At 39.0% G+C, this 21,472-nt stretch overlaps 1 protein-coding gene across 1 annotated transcript in view; it reads right to left on the bottom strand.

Annotated features, from left to right (window-relative positions):
- CORIN (corin, serine peptidase) overlaps positions 1 to 21,472 on the bottom strand; it is a 270,732-nt gene that overhangs the window by 84,587 nt on the left and 164,673 nt on the right. Inside the window, 5 exon segments of the mRNA XM_082390479.1 lie at positions 1,279 to 1,386; positions 5,844 to 5,960; positions 8,362 to 8,472; positions 10,941 to 11,048; positions 20,468 to 20,581. Of these exon segments, the coding sequence (XP_082246605.1) occupies positions 1,279 to 1,386; positions 5,844 to 5,960; positions 8,362 to 8,472; positions 10,941 to 11,048; positions 20,468 to 20,581 (558 nt within the window).

Genomic DNA, 21,472 nt, shown 5'->3' with positions numbered 1-21,472 from the left:
CAAGTTCAAGGTGAAGTAAAAAAATGATTCTGAAAGAGTTCCAGGGCAGGCTGGGAGATGAGCAAAGTCAAATCATATGTATATACATATATACACATACATAGACATATATTTAATCAGTTTAGAGTGAATAAAATGGTAGTGCGTCTTAGTGGTCAGACTGACATCTATCTGCACTGCTCTCTCCTATGGGAAATGGAGGAGGGCTGGGTATTGTGCTTTCGGCCAAACAGTTATTAAATGCTTGTGAAATTAAACAAAAACTCTTGTTAGTCTGGGTTATTAATTGGCTGTCGCCCTCACACCCCTATCCAGCCCACTGTTTTCACCCCTTGATATCCCCTAAGGGGTACAGGCTACCCGCCGCCCATAAGCTCTACACTGACCCAGAAAGGTCACAGAGTAGAATTAGGATCTGAAAACTTCAGCAAATCCAGAGACCCAAACCCTTCAGCCTTTCAACCTCCCGGCCTCCAGGGGCCTTCACTGCTGGGATCTGTGCTAAGAAGTCATACCTTCTCGTCAACTGAAAGCTGACAGACCTGCTTCTAAATTTCTAAGCCCAAGCTGACAGGGAAGCCAAAAATTAATTCTAAAAAGTGAAAGAAGGGAGTAGAATGTGAAAGCAGAGCCCAGAAGTAAGCAACCATTACTAGAAATCAGTCTTTGGGGGCTTTCCAATTCATTTAAAATTTCCCGAGACAGTCTTTCTGCTACTCCTGCCCATTCAATCTTCCCCTAATCATTCCTCCTCCTGAAGCCAGTTTGGATACAGCCACCTGTCTACACCATTTGGAGCGAGGTCATTATAGGTCAGCAAAGTTCCTGGAAGGGTGAGAATACATTTTATTACAAGAACAGACCGCCAAAGTTTTATGTGGCTATTTAGATGAACTTCATATTTACTTCTTGGATAAAGTTTCCATTTTTGAAGCTGGGCTTAAAAAAGGAAGAAAGATAGCATTTGCCTGCAGATGGAGCCAAGAAAATAATATATAGGAGCTGACGTTGAGTGGAAAGTCACGGCAATGACATTAAGCAATGGATTTATAGCCCATTCATGATGACACATTTGTTTATGATTTAAGTTAATTAAGACCATTTTGCTTCTTTTCTGCTACCACATGCAACCTTTAAAAAAGAAAGAGAAATATATATATACATATACATATTTTGGAGGGATTCCACACTTCAGCATTTTAATGTCAATGCAAAAGGATAAAACTGAATGCACAGCCTGACGTGGTGATTGCATTTGTCAGCAGCAACTGTACTTACTACAGTTATTCAGCCTGTTGCTGGGATCACAAAGAGAGGTACCGCCACATGAATCAAGGCAGGAACTGTAGAGGCATCTTTGATCTCCTTCTTGACACAGAGTCTGACCTACAGAGGGGGTAAAAGCACATTTACTTTCATCAGCATCTATAAATTCCATGCACTAGGATCTGAAGGATCCAGAACCGAGGAAGGAAACAACTTTAATTTCCTTCCAAATTCTCCAAAAATTCTGAACACATGTTGAGATTCTGTAGGAATAAAGAACTAAGAGGCAACCCATCCTTCAAAAAATCAGCTGTTGCTGCTTTTAATGGAAAAGAGAGCATCTTATATTTACATAGGTGCATGGAGTTGATGACAAAAGAAAATTCAAGTGATTTGAGGGAAAGGCCAATATTTTTAAGACTCATTTGATCCCAACTCTAGTCTTCCCTCTAAGGAAAATGCTTTCCTTAATAATAAATAAGGCATCGACATCAATACAATAAGGATACTTTATCATGGCATAAGTCTTAAGCAGCTGTTATCCACATTTTCTGTGTCCTTGGAAAGTTGCACTGGCCTAGCTGCAATGACCTGAGAATTGGGTTTCTTGTTTCCAAATGGATGACAACAGTAATATCAACCTAATGGCTTTTCCTTAAGGTATGTGGAGAGGAAACCACTTTTCCCATTGATTTCCTGGTCATTTGTAGATTAAATGGATAAGGTAATAAATTACTGCCTGTTCTCTTTCTAGCTCGCCCCCATTATAGTCAATTACTCAGACACGTCACGTGGAACCTAGAAAATCTTGCAAGGCAGTTTTAAATATAAATAACAGTATGGGTATACATACAATCATTCTTATCTGTAATTCTAAGACAATATTTATTATACTGGACTTTCTTATCTATAATTCTAAGACTTATAAGACTTATCTATAATCAATTCTAAATATAATATTTATTATTCTGGACTCTTTCTCCCTTCCAGTACCATTAATGAACAACACTATATACCACAGCCTTGCATAAAATAGATATCACTCCTTTTTTTTTTTTTAATGTTAGCAGGTCAAACTTTTTTTTGCAAGGCAAGCCAGGATAAGTTCCATGAATTTAGTCTCTTGAAGAAATTTTATTAAGACAGCATGCATTCATTATTTCAGCCGATATTAAGTGCCCACTATGGGACAACTTAAGTGACGAGCTAGGCACTGAGCATTAAAAGACAGAAAACCCTGATAATTTCTACCCTAATTAGGGATATCGTCATGAACGGAATCTTACCATGCCATGTGATCATTGCTCCACTGAAGAGACATGTAAAAAGCAGTAAAAGCAAACTATGACAGTAAGAGTAAAGCTTCTCAAAGGAGTTTTTCAGGCAGATGGGGTAAGTTGGGATAAGAGGGAAGGATGGGTTTCCCAAGCAGACAGCAGGATATGCAAAGGCCTGGAGTAAAAAGTACACAGGCTGGAGTCACTGGAGGTTAAGGGAGACTAAACAGGAAGGTTGAGAGTGAGGCTGAGTGTTTTCATGGCCTAAATCTTGAATAGGGCCCCAAGTCCCGGCAGAAGGAGTCCCAGACCCCCTCCCAGCCTGGTTGAGTAGAACCAGCCTTCGATCACTGCTGACACTTGCAACTCGCTCCCCTTCACTCTCAGCTCGCCAAACGCAGTGGCCTTCTCCCACTACTCTAAGCTACCTTGGTCCTTCTTGCCACCTCGGTGCCTTTGGCCAAGCGGTTCCTTGTGTCTAAAAATTCCTTCTCCATTCCCACTCTCCTTTGTTAATTCCATTCATTCTTCAGATTGTGGCTCCTACAGCTCCATCTCAGGGAAGCTTCCCAGAGGCCCTTTACCAGGACATGCATCCAATACATGGCATGCTAGCACCTTGAATTTCCCTCCTGGCCTATGTCACTCCCCAGTTAGACAAGGACCAGCACAATTATTTGTATCGGCTTATCTCTCCCGGAGCCTGCCAGCCCCATCAGCAGTTTTGCTTGCCACTAAATTCCCAGCACCACAATATACTTTTATTATATTGAATTCATTAGAGTGGATAAAGATGCTACAATTCTACTTTGTGATCCATTTTATCATGTGACTTTCTAACATCTCACACATGTAAGGAAGTATTTACAAATCCTGCCACTGCATAGTAAAAAATCCAAAATTATTTCAAACAGCATTGAATTATGTAAAGAGAAAGAACTATTTGATCAAAAGGGAGTTGTTTGGCTGACATGCACACAATAACTCATGGCTAGAAAGGGATTTCCTTCTGAATTTTAAAACTGGTAAAATGAAGCGCTCGTTATCTAGTTTTTTATGGACTAAATCTGTGATTAAAACGCTCTCCCTTTAGGTCTGAAATGCGTTTTCATTAAAGCCATCCTAATGATCAATATTCACTATGACAAAGCTAATTTTGTTATAGGTGACCAATCTCATTAGCTGATTTGGAATATACACAGCCTAAGACTTGCTTTCACATAGCAGCCATGTGATAATAACTTACATTTATAGAGTGCTCACCACGTGCCATCTCTATGAAGTAGTTATCATTATTCTGAGATTACAGACACAGAAACTGAAATGTAACAGGGTTAAGTTACTGGCCTAAAGTCAACCAGGTAGGTGGCAGAGCTGGGTTTGAACCCAGGCAGCTGGGTGGCAACATCCACATTCTTAACAACTAGGCTATGTTGGTAACAGATAAGGTCACTTATAAGCAAATGTAGTGATTTTTAAGTCAAAGGATATTACCAACCCTGTACTGAGAGATGCTTCTACACAAACTAGGACTTAAAACAATCAGTGTAGAGCTTTCTTTTCTGGCAGAAATAGACACACTTAAAAAACCAACTTATTTGATTTACTTTTTCTTTGGGGGTTTCACAGATAATATCAAGACTCCTTTTAAAGTGTATTTAAGTATATTGCTTGGAAGGAAAATATAAACAAGACGAAAAGACAACCCTCAGAATGGGAGAAAATATTTGCAAATGAAGCAACTGACAAAGGATTAATCTCCAAAATTTACAAGCAGCTCATGCAGCTCAATATCAAAAAAACAAACAACCCAATCCAAAAATGGGCATAAGACGTAAATAGACATTTCTCCAAAGAAGATATACAGATTGCCAACAAACACATGAAAGGATGCTCAACATCACTAATCATTAGAGAAGTGCAAATCAAAACTACAATGAGGTATCACCTCACACCAGTCAGAATGGCCATCATCAAAAAATCTACAAACAATAAATGCTGGAGAGGGTGTGGAGAAAAGGGAACCCTCTTGCACTGTTGATGGGAATGTAAATTGATACAGCCACTATGGAGAACAGTATGGAGGTTCCTTAAAAAAACTAAAAATAGAACTACCATATGACCCAGCAATCCCACTACTGGGCGTGTACCCTGAGAAAACCATAATTCAAAAAGAGTCATGTACCACAATGTTCATTGCAGCTCTATTTACAATAGCCAGGACATGGAAGCAACCTAAGTGTCCATCGACAGATGAATGGATAAAGAAGATGTGGCACATATACACAATGGAATATTACTCAGCCATAAAAAGAAATGAAATTGAGTTATTTGTAGTGAGGTAGATGGACCTAGAGACTGTCATACAGAGTGAAGTAAGTCAGAAAGAGAAAAACAAATACCGTATTCTAACACATATATATGGAATCTAAAAAAAAAAAAAAAACGGTTCTGAAGAACCCAGGGTCAGGACAGGAATAAAGACGCAGACGTAGAGAAAGGACTTGAGGACACGGGGAGTGGGGGGAAGGGTAAGCTGGGACGAAGTGAGAGAGTGGCATGGACATATATACACTACCAAATGTACAATAGATAGCTAGTGGGAAGCAGCCGCATAGCACAGGGAGATCAGCTCAGTGCTTTGTGACCACCTAGAGAGGTGGCATAGGGAGGGTGGGAGGGAGATGCAAGAGGGAGGAGATACGGGGATATATGTATATGTATAGCTGATTCACTATGTTATAAAGCAGAAACTAACACACCATTGTAAAGCAATTATACTCCAATTAAGATGTTAAAAAAATAAAAAATAAAAATAAAAACCATTCCCTGAAAGCCAAAAAAAAAAAAAGAAAAAGAAAAAAAGTATATTGCTTGGTAATGTGAGGCATTAAACTGCTTCTCTGCACATGGTTATTTTAAGAAGCCGTTACATTTACTTTCAGAAGCCAGTTCTTTCTAATTGAAATCGAATTGAATTGAATACTATATGCTACACTTTTCTCTTTATAGTGGTGTTTCCCCATAAAACATCTAACTGAATCTGCCCATGCTGTTTAAGTGTTTAACCTCTACTCTTCACCCTTAGGGATGATTTTTCAGTGTAAGTTGCATGAGAGTTACATTTACCATAAGCAAGGGTTTCTGGCTGACCAGAGCTGTGAGGACCAGTGCATTAGGCAATCTGGCATTATTTATATGGGGATCCTTTAAGCTCTAGGTAACTTCCAACTTTTTGCTTTGCTCCCAAGGAAAGGCCAGCCGGTAAGGACCGTTTCCAGGGCTGGAGCACACACTTACCATTGGTGCAACTCTCCTCATCACTTCCGTCCTTACAGTCCTCGTCTCCATCACACTGGAAAGTGCTGGGGATACACTGGCCACTTCTGCATTCCACCAGACCCTGGCTGTGACACGCTAGGAAATGCCAAAATAACATGCATTTTAATTATCTCTACTTCTTTCAGTCTATAGATCACATCAATGATTCCTATTTATCTGGCATCACCAAGAATGAAGTGTTCTAAATATCTGAATGTTCTGCATAAATGAATGAATATATCATTCATTTTGTTCATTCCAAGTATTTTTGGAATGGAAAGTTTCCTTTCAGGAATTTCTCTTCCCTTATTAAACAGCACTCAATAAAAATTTTTTCTTGATCATTGCATGGTGAAAAACAGTATTAATGATGGTAGTAGTTATACTACTAATATAAAAGCTACAATTTATTAAAGCCTTACTATATGGCAATAACTGTGCTAGGAGTATTAGGTGTCTAATCTCAAATCCTCATAACAAATTTGCAAATGGATATTATCGACCTTGTTTAGAATAAGGAAACTGAAGCTTAGAGAGTTTTGTGTTTGCCTCAAAGTCTCAAGGCTGTTAAAAGGTAGGGCCAGAATGTGAAGGCAAGCTTTTCTAACCCAAGCCCCAACATTTCATTCTGCACCAACCTGACCTAATGCACTAATGAAGTGGTATATGTGAAAGACTTGCATAGTACCTACCCCACAATAAACACTTTATTTCAAAACTTGCTTACGACGTCTGACATTTAAAAGGGATGGTCTAGTGGCCATTAACCTTCCAATTTCTGAAGGTTGTCTTAATTTTATCCCTATTGTCTTTTAGAACGTTAGAAACCCATGTATCATATGACCTCGGCCTTCACCAACTTATGGTCTACATACACACATACATACATACACACATACATAAATACATACATGAGCACCAAGTCCTTGCTTTTCCAAGATCCATCAAAATACAGTCCACTCCGTTCCACTATGTCCACTAAGCAAGGACTCAGGTACTATTCCAGTTCAAACAAGTTCAGGAAAGAAGAAAGCTGGGCATTGCATTTCCTAATTAATTTATGTGGTTTTTCTTATGTCAAAATAAAAACCATGCAACCCACATTTCTAATTTTGCCTCAAATTATAGGTAGATTAAATAGTCAATCTCATATGTATCAGCTGTTCCTACTTTTATTAGACAGCAAAAGAAGGAATAAAGAGTTTAATTAGTTTGAACTTGCATAAAATGCACTATATTAACTCTTTCAGATCAATATTGCTCTCTTTTAACAAATAGCTGCTGCTATTCAATCATTTTATTATCCCCTACTGAGTATACTGTAGTTTCTAGGGAATAAAATGTGATCAGCCATATTTGATTTTATTAGGAGGTGTGTAATAGCTACCTGAAGACTTTTTTTTTTAATTGAAGGATAGTTGATTTACAATATCATGTTAGTTTCAGGTGTACAGCACAGTGATTCAGTTATATATATATATGTATCTATTCTTCTTCAGATTCTTTTCCCTTATAGATTAGTACAAAATATTGAGTATAGTTCCCTGTGCTATACAGTAGGACCTTGCTGGTTATCTATTTTATATGTAGCAGTGTGTATGTGTTAATCCCAACCTCCTAATTTATCCCTCGCCCACCCCCTTTTCCCCTTTGGTAACTATAAGTTTGTTTTCTATGTCTGTGAGTCTGTTTCTGTTTTGTAAATTAGTTCATTTGTATCATTTTTTTAGATCCCACATATAAGTGATATCATATGATACTTGTCTTTCCTTGTCTAGCTTACTTCACTTAGTATGATCATCTCTAGGTCCATCCATGTTGCTGCAAATGACATTATTTTATTCTTTTTTATGGCTGAGCAATATTCCGTTGTATATATGTGCCACATCTTCTGTATCCATTCGTCTGTTGAGGGACATTTAGGTTGCTGCCATGTCCTGGCTATTGTAAACAGTGCTGCAATGAACACTGGGGTGCATGTGTCTTTTTGAGTTAGAGTTTTCTCCGGATATACTCACCCAGAAATAAGACGGGCTCCAAAGTTACAATATTATTGCACACTCTGTGTAACTCTATGAACACTGAAGGCTCTCTTATCTCTGCCAGTTCTCCCCCGGTTCTCCCACACGTGGTACCTGAGAGCACCTCTGGAGGCTCCCACTTAACTGCTCATATATTGTTTGCAGAAGAAAAGTGCCCCAGTCTCCGGGAAGAACATTCCCTTTGACAAAGTCACAGGCCCAGAAAGGATATTTGTGGACAATGAGAAAGAAAACTGCCACCCGCTTGGCCAGAGCAGCCAAATCAGGCTTGGAGTTTTGGAGAGATGCGGGAGTCAGTTACACTATGCTGTTACTGCCATCACAGCACTCAGTTATTATCTGTATAGGCTAGGACCAAAGTGTAAGAATCTGTTTAGATAGTGAACCTTGAGTGCATTTGACTAAACAGGCAGAAGTAGAAAAATAAGCAAAATGAAAACCCTCAGGGCACTCACAGCAATTGACCTCGTCGGACTTATCCCCACAGTCATGGTCACCGTCACACACCCACTCTATGGCAATGCAGCGTCCATCTCCACAGCGATGCCCCTCTGTGGGGTTGCAATCTGGAGGAAACCAAAACTCAGGAGGATGGAGAGAACCAGCATGACAAACACTTAGAACTGTATGGCTTGTGGTTCCAGTAGAAGAGAGTCTGTTCCAATTATTCCAATACCATCAATAACCTTTCTACTCTGGGTCTGGCACCTCCCGACCAACCATGTGGCCCTCTGGCCACTATCACTACGGGGTAAGACCTGACTGTTTTTCAGATGGATAACAACCGCCCAGCTCTTTTAGGACCCATAGTTTGTTCTGGGTTTTGTTGTGTTTAGTCATTGTTTTCTTTCCTTATGAAAATTTTGTGATTTGGCTCAAATAAACAGAACTGTGATTTGGGTTTCACAATGTAGATAGCTGATTTGATGATTCGTGACAACTCTGTCATGTTTCTAAGAATTGCAACTTATCTCTCTGTGGTAAACTGCGGAGGCAGGTCTCTCCTCCTGTCAACTTGCCTGATGCTCAGCTTAGGTTTTCTATTGAACTGTCTAAATATATAACTCATACTTGAAAGAACTGCTGGGTAAGAAATGCAAAATATTTGGGGTTTTTTTTATGATTCTTTTTAGCCTGGATTTAATCTCTGTCCCAAACTATATATTCCTGGGGAAAAAGGAGAACTAAGTGATGTTTCTTCTCACAGAGGGCAGAACCTATAGGATTCTTTGATATGAGACATGGAATAACCTTAATATAAACAACCCTTTAAAAGATGTATGTAGATTCATGAATAACAGATTCCATAATGAGGAACTATCATGGACTTCCATTAACAGCACCACTGTCTTTAACAGACCTGTGGAGGGACCATGGATCTTGAAGGATATAGGGGAGCAATTAAGTGAAGAAGATGGAAGGCATGGTACAGAGAAAAGAAGAAAGACACAATGGCTGGGATGCATGGGTGGGAACCAGCACATGCTCAGCCTGCTAAAGATGGGCAGCGGGACAGAGAATGGACTAAGAGGACATCGTGATTATTACCATTAGGTAGAAACAAAGTCATCCTAAGAGCACAAACCTCATGATATCCTACTACCTTCAGAGGAACTACGTTGAGTTGGTAAGACCACTGTCTTTCACACGCCAACTATACACTGGTCCTCTCCACTGACCTATTGAACTACCAAGCTACACTCAATTCCCCCCTCCCTCATTTTTACTCTCTTTTCTCCAGTTATCTTATTGGTAAAAGGAGGAGTTGGAGTAGATAATCTCTAAGGTCCCAAACTATAAATTTTATGATGTATACAATTACAATGGCGTCTCATTCTTTGTGTCCCGAGACTACTCAATCCCAGAAGATAATCCATATCTATCTAGTGACCCGTGTGATGTTTTGCACATACGTACATTTTCCAACATTCTTATGGATGCAGTGAGGGGCAGCTACACAGGTGCTTCTAGAAACTACTGAGTTTCCCAGCATGGGGCCATTTCTGACATTCACCACTCCTCCGAGGCATTCCCCTGATCCTCCCCCAGCATTTCTTTTGATATTCTCTAATGCTGAATATTATTTCACATCATTTGCCCAGTGTCCTGCCTCACCTCACCCTTCTGTTCATATTAGAAAGTTCTTCTGTCACTCAATAAAATACTACCTAAAAAAAAAATTCAAAAGCTAATCACACATTCAGAAAGGTAAATAAGCAAGAAGAATTTGGCTGGTTTTAATTCATGAGAGGGCATTCAGAATTGAACTCGGCTCTTTTAAAGGTAGGGTCATTCTTTTTTTTTTTTAATTGAGATATAACTGACATATAGTGTTGTATAAGTTTATGCTAAATAAGATAAGCCAGAAAAAGAAAGACAAATACTGTGTGGTATCACTAACATGTGGAATCTAAAAAATCTGATTTTGTTCAAACAGAGTGTAGACTGCTGGTTACCAGGGGCTGGGAGGGTGAGGAATCGGGAAGATGCTGTTTACAGGTACAAATGTGAAACTAGTAGGTAGGTTCCTTCTTTAAAAGTTAAGATCAGTTTTTGTACATAAAACAAATGCACCCTTCTAACCTTCGATATCCCCATTGCAGAAGTTGCCCCTGTAGTGTGTGGCAATCAAATAAAGGAGGGGTCTTTGGTTATACATAATAAGGGGATCAGGAACAGAAAATACATCTGTCTGCAAAGTTTTGCTCAAGAACTCAAAATCTAAGCATGAGCCACCGGCTCCAACCAGAGAAGAAACCAAACATTTTCAAAGAGAAAAAAAAAAGTTAACTCCCATTTCTACTCCACATCTTTAGCATTTCCTTAGTATGACTTTTTGTAAGAAATCTTACATTTACACATCAGACATGACTGAGACTAATAATTTAAAAAACTTCCTCTTTCTGAAAATTAAGAAACCAATCATTTTGTAATTTCACCCACTAATCACATTAACAAACAATGAGCTACAAGTTCTTGATTATCAATTTCTGCAGTGTTAAATGAAAACCTTCAGGGAAATAATGCAACTTACCACAGTTTTGCTCATCACTCAGATCCCCACAGTCATCATATCCATCACATACCAGGCTATAATTAAGGCACTTGCCCGTGTGACAGTGAAACAGATTCTCGCTGCAATCTGAAAATAAGAGAAGCCACTGATGGGTCATTAGAGCAGAACAGGATGTTACAGTAGTACTTTATATAACAAAAGCATATCATGGGAGGGAAATCATAATGGTAACCTGGTCCACATCTATGCTTTTACAGGTGAGGAGACTGTGGTGCAGAGATCTAATGACTTGCTCAAGGTCACCTAACAAGTTACTGAAGAACCACGACTAGGACCCTCTGGCTCCCAAGACAATGCTTTTATCACTTCCTGACAGTATTTATCTGAGTTCCGCTTTATGACACCTGAAAGCTCCTTTAGAGTCAAATATGAGAAAAGACATTCTCAACTCACCATAGTTCCTAATGAAGTTCATGTTCATACAGAATGAATACTTAATAGAGGGTGAGTAGTTATTTCTTAAAAATGTTTCCTTTAAAATGAAAGTCTAGTTTTTGTCAATGGTAAGCATAAACATAACGAAGAGAAAAAGTCATTTAGATTACAGAGTCATTACTTACTTTCACATCACTTAAGTCAATTGAATGTTTCACAGCATGACCCTCAAATAAACAGTACTGTCCTAGATTATGGTGCCAAGATAAGAATAAGTGATATATAACCTCAGGAAGCTTATAGTTTAATGTTGGAATAAACATCATGCAAGGAAATTTTAGTAAGAAGATAGGTCTTGTTCTTGGGTAAACCAGAACTCCTATCCTGGTTCTATCATCTATTAGCTGTGGGAATTTGAGTGTATTAGTTACAATTTATAAGTCTGTAAACTTATTTTTGAAATTAGGATAAGAGCAATTATTTAATAGAGTTTAGGGGAAGGTATAAATAATAAATTAATGTAAGTTTCCAAGACAATTAAATGGGAAAAGAATACTCTTCAACAAATGGTGTTGGGACAACTGGATTTCAAATATGCAAAAATGAACTCTGACCTTTACCTCAAACCATACACAAAAATTATCTCAAAATGGATTCTAGACTTCAATGTAAGAGCTAAAATTATGAAGCTTCTAGGAAAAAACATAGGAAAAAAATCTTCGTGATCTTGAGGAGGGCAAAGAATTCTTCGATATAACAACAAAACACAAGCTTAAAAGAAAAAAATAATAAATGGTTATCCATTAAAATTAAACATATTTGTGCTTCCAAAGATACTATTTAAAAATGAAAAGAGAAGCCATATACTGGAAAAAAATATTTTCAAAGCATGTATCTGATAAAGGACTTATATCCAAAATATATGTAGACCTCTTACACTCAATAATAAGACAAACAATCCAATTACAAGGAAGCAAAAATCTTGAATAGAAAGTCTTCATAAAGACATATGAATGGCTGATAAGCACAAGAAAAGGTGCTCAATATAATCATTAAGGAAATGCAAGTAAAACCACAATAAGATACTATTACATATCCCCTAAAATAGTTATAATAGATAAGACAGATAATGCCAAGTACTGACAAGGATTTTAAGAAACTGAAACTCTCATATATAGTTGGTGGGGATGTAAAATAATAATGCCACTTTGGAAAGCAGTTTGGCTGCTTCTTATAAATTTAACTATAACCTTATCATGTGATTCATGAGTTCCACACTTAGAAAGCTACCCAAGAGAAGTGAAACATATATCCACACAAAGACTTGTATGTGAATGTTTACAGCAGCATTATCCATAATAGCCAAAGACTGGAAACAATCTAAATGCTCAACGACTGGTAAATGGATAAGCAAAATGTAGTATATTCATACAATGGGATACTATTCACCAATTAAAAGTATCAAACTACTGATACATGTGACAGCATAGATGAAGCTCAGAAACATTATGCTAAGTGAAAGAAACCAGATACAAAGACTACGTATTATGCAACCAATTTATGAAGTTCCTGGAAAAGGCAAACTTACAGAGACAGATGTCAGAGCAGTGGTTATCTACGGCTGGAGATGTGGGAGTGGGGACTGACTGCAAATAGGTAGAAGGAAAGTGTGGGGAGAGATGAAAAAGTTCTAGAAGTAGATTGTGGTGATGGTTGCACAATTCTATAAATTTACTAAAAATCAATGGGTTAATTTTACAGTATGTAAATTACACCTCAATAAAGCTGTAAAAATGTTTAAAATACATGTAAAGCCTGCATGTAATAGAAACTAGATTTCTTAAATGTATTATTTTTTCCCTTATTTAAGGTGAATTAAGTTCGAAAATAGATTCGTAAGGCTGGAGAGGGATCATGGAAGATGAGCAGGATTTTAGTAGAGTGGATGGAATGAAAACTTCAGCAGGTTTCAAATAGAGGCAATAGCAAGAACAAAGGAAAGAGGTGAGAAATGGAGGCACGTGTGAGGATCAGTCTGCTTGGCTGATAAAGACCAAGAATCTAATGGTCAACAGTCCAGTCTCCTGAATTACAGCTAACTGTTCCTCCTCAAGCAGACGTCTGCATCTCATACAACTGGTGATGGGTGCCTCTTTACTATAAACATCCCAAACAATTTATTATCAGAAGTCTTGGGCAAAGGGACTTCCCTGGTGGTGCAGTGGTTAAGAATCCGCCTGCCAATGCAGGGAACACGGGTACGATCCCTGGTCCGGGAAGATCCCACATGCCATGGAGGAACTAAGCCCGTGCGCCACAACTACTGAGCCTGCGCTCTAGAGCCCGCGAGCCACAACTACTGAGCCCACGCGCTGCAACTACTGAAGCCTACGTGCCTAGAGCCCGTGCTCCGCAACAAGAGAAGCCACCGCAATGAGAAGCCTGCTCACTGCAACAAAGAGTAGTCCCCGCTCGCCGCAACTAGAGAAAGCCTGTGAGCAGCAATGAAGACCCAACGCAGCCAAAAATAAATAAAGAAATAAATAAATTTATAAAAAAAAGTCTTGGGCATTGATCAGTGAAACTGTTAGCCACATCAAAATATTATACTTGTTATTCACATGACTCATCAACTTCTCTTTCAAAGAGCATTCTTCTAAAAAAAAAGTTACTTAAATACTCTTAGAATCACATCATTTTAGAAATGGAATGGGCCTTAGAGATCATCTGTTCAGAGCCATCATTAAGAGGGTGTGTGTATGTGTACATACACAAACACACACGTGCGTACACATATGCTCATATTTATACACATACAGAACTTTGTAAGTACTTTCAATTTTTCATTTCCTCTGGGACAACCATCATAAGGGAAAATACAAGGACTAAAAAGAGATCCCAGTTTTCACCTTGACCGTACTATTTCCTCCCATTCAACAGAGGGCACTAACTTCCCACCCTGCACCCCACTGCTGCCACACACACACACACACACACACAGAGGCTGAGTCAAGAAAGGTTATGATTCTGGTTCTCCTGCCCACTGAGCAGGGTTGGGGAATTTGTGCATCAAGATTTATACATTTCCTCGGAAAGTTTTAAAAGATCTTTCTGATTTTCATTTTCATCTCTTGTGAGAAGTTTTGAATCGGCATGCTAGAATCAGCAGTACCAGGGTCCTCACCGTGACCATCAGTGCAGAAGTACTTACATTACCTGAAGGAGGAGACAGGGTGGAGGGGTGACAGATTTTAAACCATACGAATTAATTTTTTTAAGAAGTACACTTCATTTTTTTGATGATAGGACTGGGAAATCAAATATTCCTTTCAGAATCTGATTAACCTGAGAACACACTGAAAATTTCCAAAGTGGCCCCTCTGTGTGGCCTATTCTGGGATCCTCGGTAATTCATAATAAAGCACCTCATTGGACATACTTTGTAAATTAACGCTGTCACTTATTAACTTATTTCATAAGTGAAGATGATTCAAACATTTTTTTAAAATTCCTCATTATTCACACAGGTGCAGATGCAACTTTCCACTGTTATGACTTTCTTGGTTAGATGCCATTTTCCGGTTAGATACAAAACTAGCTGCATTTGGAAAACAACTATTGCCTCCCTAAGGTCTGTGTAATTAGTAAACACACAAAACCTTAACCAAAGGCACTGCACACCCAGAAATACACAGCACACAGCAAAGATCACAGTGCCTCCTTTTATTGGAATAAATGTTTATTTGAACTGAAAAGAGATGTTGTCAGTGTAATTTGGGGCCAACGATCAAAACTTGCAAAAGCTGCTTGCTGTGATTTTCTCGCTCAATACAAGCATAATTTTGTGTAACCTAAGGTAGGTGTTTTTCTAGATACAGATCTTTTTTTCTGAATGAGAGCTTGATACAAAATGTTACTTCTGAAGTTCTTGTTTGTTAATATTTATTTCAGTCTGGCATCACAATGATTAAATTTTATCCCTCAAAATTGTCATTAAATGACAGGGGAGAGCTAAGGAACAGAAAGCCTTTTATCACGAGCCTCATTCAATTGGCTCAGTCTCTATGAGTCTATAAACATAATCATGCTGCCTCAACTCAGGATACAAGTATGGATGCTCAATTCCCATCCCGAAACGCCCTCGTTCTGAGACGACCAAAGCGGTTAACCAGTTTGCCCACAGTTGCCCAGATTATTACAGTGACCCGGGCTTCTTGACCTCCTGGGTTTTTTTCACCTATTGACTTCTAGCTCCAAAGCAGGATTTCTCAACTGCAGTACTGCTGACATTTGGGGCTGGGTGACTCTTTGCTGCGGGGAGCTACCCTGTGCCTCGTGCCTCGTATGATGTTCATCAACATTCCCAGCCACTGCCCACTAAATGCCAGTAGCACCCCCTCCAACCTCCGCAGTGGTGACAATCAAACAGGTCTCCATACATTGCAGAACACCCCCCAGGAGTAATACTGCCCCCAGTTGAGAGCTACTGTTCTGGAATATCCAAACATCACTTCAGTCCAAGGCCAGTTCTAATCCCGTCTTTTCCATCAGGTCTCTCCACACCAAGCTGGCAACCAGTAATCCGCGCTCTTCTCTACTCACAGGACCTTTTTGTTTACACAATCTTCTTTTGCTCGGTGACATCTATTATATTGTTCTAAAACACTATGTTTAATGATCTCTATTTTTATATGCCATTTCCCTGATTAGATTAAAAGTGTCATCAAGCAAGAAACCATGTCTTAACAGTCTCTATATTTACTAGGTATCTAGAATATGCTTCACACATAGTGGGAACTCAAGATTATTCAATAATTTGATTGATTCCGCATAATCAGACTGCCACTAAACAGAAGTGAATCTTCCAGACATCTGAAGCTTCCTCCATCGGCGTAGAATGAAATACTTTTATTTTTATTAATGTGGTGGAACTCTTTCTAGTATTTACTTGCACCCCATCTTAGTAAAGAAACTATGGTAGGTACAGCCTTTTTTGACGACTCGGAAACATTATTTGGAATATCAGTTTTTATTTTGTGCTGTTTGGGTGGCCTCCTTTCTACATAGCTTCGTGTGGTGCTGCTTTTAAAACCATTGTGCATATTGTAGTATTTGTCTCCTCTACAATGTATCACCTGATCTTTGGCGGGGCAGGGGTGGGAGCAGTGTTGGGAGGAGGGAGGGCGTGGAGAATAAGATCACAGCCACAATCACAAACACAAATCCTAATGTCCTTTGAGAGTTACTGCATGCCAGACAGTGGTCTCTGTGCTTGACATCCAGTGATTCATTATTCTGCCCAACAATTCTAGAGATAGTTACTATTACTTATTGTCTCCATATTACTGATAAGGACACTGAGGCCCAGAGAGACTGAGTAACTTTCCACGTTCACAGAGGCAGGAAATGATAAAGAAGAAATAGGAAGACAGGCAGCCTGACTTAAGACCTTATAATATTAATCACTATACTGTGTGGTAATTAGTAGAACTAATTATACTAACTAGGATAATTAGTTAACTCAGTATAATTAGTTCACCACAGTCCTCAAAAATAAATCAACCAATGTTACCCCAAATTCAGAGCAAATGACTTCCAAAAGTATTTGACAGAGGTTTATGTGGCACAAAGTACGGGGACTTTGTGGCAGCTATTCTCCCTGTGACAACCATTTTCCTGGAGGCTTTCTCATGCATTTGCTAAGCACCTGCTCTGTACCAGACACTGTCCTACAGCTGGTTATAGAATCAAAAGATCATAGAATGTTAGCAGCAAAAGAGACACCAGACACCCTCTAGGGCAGTGGTTTCAAACCTGGCTGCACATGAGAATCACTGGGGGAGTTTTACAAAAGTACTGCTGCCTGGGCACCCCCTCCAGACCAAAGGAATTAGAATCCCCGCAGGTGGGGCTTCCTGGAGATGAAATTGTGCTGCCAGCCTTGATGACAAGGAAAACCTGGAGAAGGAGCCTGCCTCGAGCCACAGAGCTACAAATTAAAAAAAAAAAAAAAAAAAAAAAAAAAAAAAACCCTTAATCTTCAAAACCTTTTCACTATACCACTAAAATTGCTCTAGGTGGTTAGAGATCGGTCCATTTTACTGATTAGGAAGAGACTGATAAACATGGCAAAATGAGTTGCCGGGGGAGGTTCAGTAAGCAGGCCCAGATACCTGGAGAGCCCCTGTAAAAGACAATTATCTCCCTCAGCATAATAGAGCATCCAAACTAAACATTTTCCTGTCTTATGAATGATCGGAGTACAATCATTCACCAAATTCGCACTTTTATGGACATGGGTAAGTCAAAGGCAGCACAGTTTAGAGAAAACAGTTAAATTTGGACCCATTCAGGAGTGGGTTCAAATCTAGCACTTTGAGCCACTGGCAAATTCATTCATGGCCGTGAGCCTCGGCTCTGCATCTGAACAAAAAGGAATAATACTTCGTTTGCTGAAAATTCAATCAAATCATGTAGGTAAATGCTTCTTGTACAGTTGATTAGGGAACTCACAAATAGCAAATCCCTTCCCTTCCTTCCTTGGAAGGCAATCCCCCTCCTGTACCCGCCAGGACCCTCAGAACGTGGCAAATCCTTGTACTCCCACTGGGAAGCCCAGCAAAGTTTCCTTCTCCCCGCAGGAGTATCTGTGGGTTGCATTCCAGCTCTGATCTGTATCCACGCCCTAATTCAGACTTAACACTATTCCTTCACTGCAGGGTGGTGACAACAGGAGGGTGGCACCTTCTATAAACATGCATGCTGAAATGCCACAAGCACTGAATGTTAAAGCTCAGAGGCAGATGTCCTTGTAAGGTCAGGAACAATTGCATGCAAAGCTCTCAATGTCCAACTAAGCATTTTCATAGACAAGTATTCTGAAGGGATGTATTTCCTCAACAAACTAAGCCAAATGGTTTTTGAAGTGTGGTTATGAAGAAGGCCCATGTCTTAATAAACTCTTGCACTCTTAGGATATTGCTGAATACCTTGCATAATAATAATACTACCTTCTTTGTTCAGTCACTGACTAGGAAAATTTACTCCTTCAAATTCAGTTTCAACAAATGCAGCAGAAATCTCTTACTGTTTAAAGTGCAATGCTCAGTGTAGTGGAGGAACATAATCATGAAGCCAGTGTTAGCCCAGCACTGGGGGTAGAGGCACACGCAGAATTTGAATATGACATAACATGGGCCATAATTGGGAGATAAACAAGAGATTCCACTGTAACTCCCATTACTGTATATAATTGTACTGAACCACTTAAAATCCCTACTGTAGGTGCTTTACACAATATTTGTTCCCAAGTCCACAGCAATACTCCCTAATGTAAATAAACATCCTAAAAAAATGTTTTTCATGTACAATCACATGCCATAGGTTTTTCTGAAGAGAGAATTCCAAATTATAAAAACAAATATCTTAGTGAAAACATTTCCAAAAAATATGGTGGCTTAACTGAAATTCTACAGGATGCTAGATATTATGCAAAATAAATAAATGCACGAATAAATAAATTAATTAATTAATTAAAGGTGAGGGTATACATAAACAAATAATTTTGAGGAAATACCAAGTCAAGATAAAATTAATGTGTTTTTTTTAAACTGTGGGATTTATCAGAACCTTTAATGAACGAATATGTATTGTAGCTCTCTAAGAAGTAGATCTGATAGACAGCATTTCTCAAACTTATTTTTTTCCCAAGCATTTTTCAAGACTCAGGTACTATGGGACACCAGTTTGGGAAACACTGACCCTAAATATTACCATAATATACTGTCTTTCAAAACTTATGGTAAATAAGCATCCTAACCCTTCATATGGAGAAGAGTTGGTCCACCTGGCAAACACACCAGAGGAATCTTTCAACTCAGGTGAGCAACTGAGATGAGCCCTTATAAAGCCTTGGTCACCCCTACAGGGAATAAAACACAGCTTTTCCCACAGTAACTATTGCTGGTCATATAACCATTAGAAAGCAATTTGAACACCATTGCATATGGTCCTGTTTCGGATGCAGATCCTGCAATGTATTCTTGAGGCTAATTTTTCCTTTTTATCTGTTGCATGATTGCAAATCAATTTGAGAACTGAATATAAATCTGATATGGAGTGAATGTCTGTGTCTGCCCAAAATTTGTATGTTGAAGCCCTAGACCCCAAACATGACTGTATTTGGAGACAGGGCCTGTGAGGAGGTGATAAAGGTCATAAGGGTGGGACCCTAACTGAATAGGGCTCATACCCTTGTAAGAAGAGGAAGAGACAGCAGAGCTCTCTCTCCTCCCCTCTCCCTTCGCCTCTCCAAAGAGGTTATGTGAACACACAGGCAGATGGCAGCTGCCTGCAAGCCAGGAACAGAATTCTCACCAGAAACGGACCCTGTTGGACCTTCATCTTGGACTTTCCAGCCTCCAGAACTGTGAGAAGATACATTTCTGCTGTTTAAGGCACCCAGCCTGTGGTATTTTGTAAGGCAGCCCAAGCAGCCAAATACGATATTGGACAAACCACCATTTTGGTCAAAATGACTGATCAAATCAATGGTAAGTAAATTGAGGATATTTAAGGCTGAATCTACCAATCCATGGATACAAAACAGTCCTTGCCATCACTCTCTCCAGATTTAGAGGAAGCATAAACGAACAAAAGATTTTGCATCTTCTGTGTCACCACTGTTAAAAATCATGAGGGTAAAAAATTTTCCTATTAAAAATATTCTTTTTCTAAAAAAGTTGACCTTTATACTCAAAGCTCTAAAGACAAAAACAAAAACCCTCACCCAAACAAAATAAACAGAAAGCCTTTTCCCAATTTTAAGATACTTTAAGCAAAAACACTTCAGTCCCTGATCTGTTCCAACGCACATCTAGCTGTCGAGTTCCTAATGAAATCAGGCCTTTGGAAGGTGTGCAAACACGCAGCTGTCACACGGAGTGAGGGAAGATAAACACATTTGCTCACTTAAGAAAAGCAAACTAAAAGAAGTCCACCCAAGTGCCGGGTGGTTGTCAGTACTGGACAATGGAACGGTGCTGGTTTCCAGGCCCCTGAGTGGAATCCCTGTCCCCCCCCAGACAAACCCCACACAGCCTGTCACATACTGCAATGAGTCTCATCACTCCAGTCGCCACAGTCGTTGTAGCCATTACACAGCAGTTTCCTGGGGACACAGATGCCACTGGCACACAGAAAGTTCTCGCCCCCTCCGCAGAGCACTGAAAAAAAGGGCAGAAAAACAATGCCAAAATAAATAAGAGGTGTGGTTTTTTTCCCCTTTTAAAATTAGGAGAAATAAAGGACAGAAAGAAAACTTTCCCTTGCTATTCAACAGATGTGCTTCCCAATTCCCTCAGTTTCATTATCACCAATTTTTCTCTGACCTTCTAGAACATTAATTGTAAAATTACCTGGAAAGACTACAAAGAATGTTTGCCTGAGAAAAGCAAAAGGAAATTCACCAGTGGGTTTTCACAGCACAAGACAGCAGCCTCGTCAATTGCACAACTTAGGTGGGGAAAAAATACCAGATGGGAGTATTTTTCTTAATAACAGAAAATTATTTCAAAGTGAAATGTTATTTATTGAACAAACATTAAAAAAAAAAACACAAAAACCCTCTCTTTCTACACCGCTGCTCAATGTCCTGCAGAGAAAGGTACAGTTACGAATAGTTGATACATGCTTGAACACAGGCTTAGAGACCCCATGCCTTGTATTTGAAATATATTTATTTACTTGCTTTAATAAAAATGCCAGTTAAAAATGTCAGGGTCTATTTTGGCATAAGGAATGTGAAACAACATTAGCTAATAATATTTTCATTCTTTTCCTTAACACGGTTGCATTTTAGTATTCTTTGCTTTAAGTATTACAGTGTTCTTTTTCTTCTCAAAATTCAACAAATATTCAATTGTTTCAAAATTACATCAGACACAGAATGTAAGAGAAGAAGCTAGAAAGATTTTTCTAAGGGAAACCATTAATGAAAGGATGTCAATTCAACAAAATGGGTTTTAAAATACACTTCAATATGTGGTAATATGCATCAAATGCTTTTTAAATGTGTAAACCTTTGACCCAGAAATCTTATTTCTGCTCTTCGTACA

Source organism: Balaenoptera borealis, assembly GCF_965194805.1.
Source record: "Balaenoptera borealis genome assembly, chromosome: 4".
Classification (NCBI taxonomy): Eukaryota; Metazoa; Chordata; class Mammalia; order Artiodactyla; family Balaenopteridae; genus Balaenoptera; species Balaenoptera borealis.
Note: the sequence above shows the minus strand (reverse complement) of the source record. Positions and strands in the feature narration are given on the sequence as shown.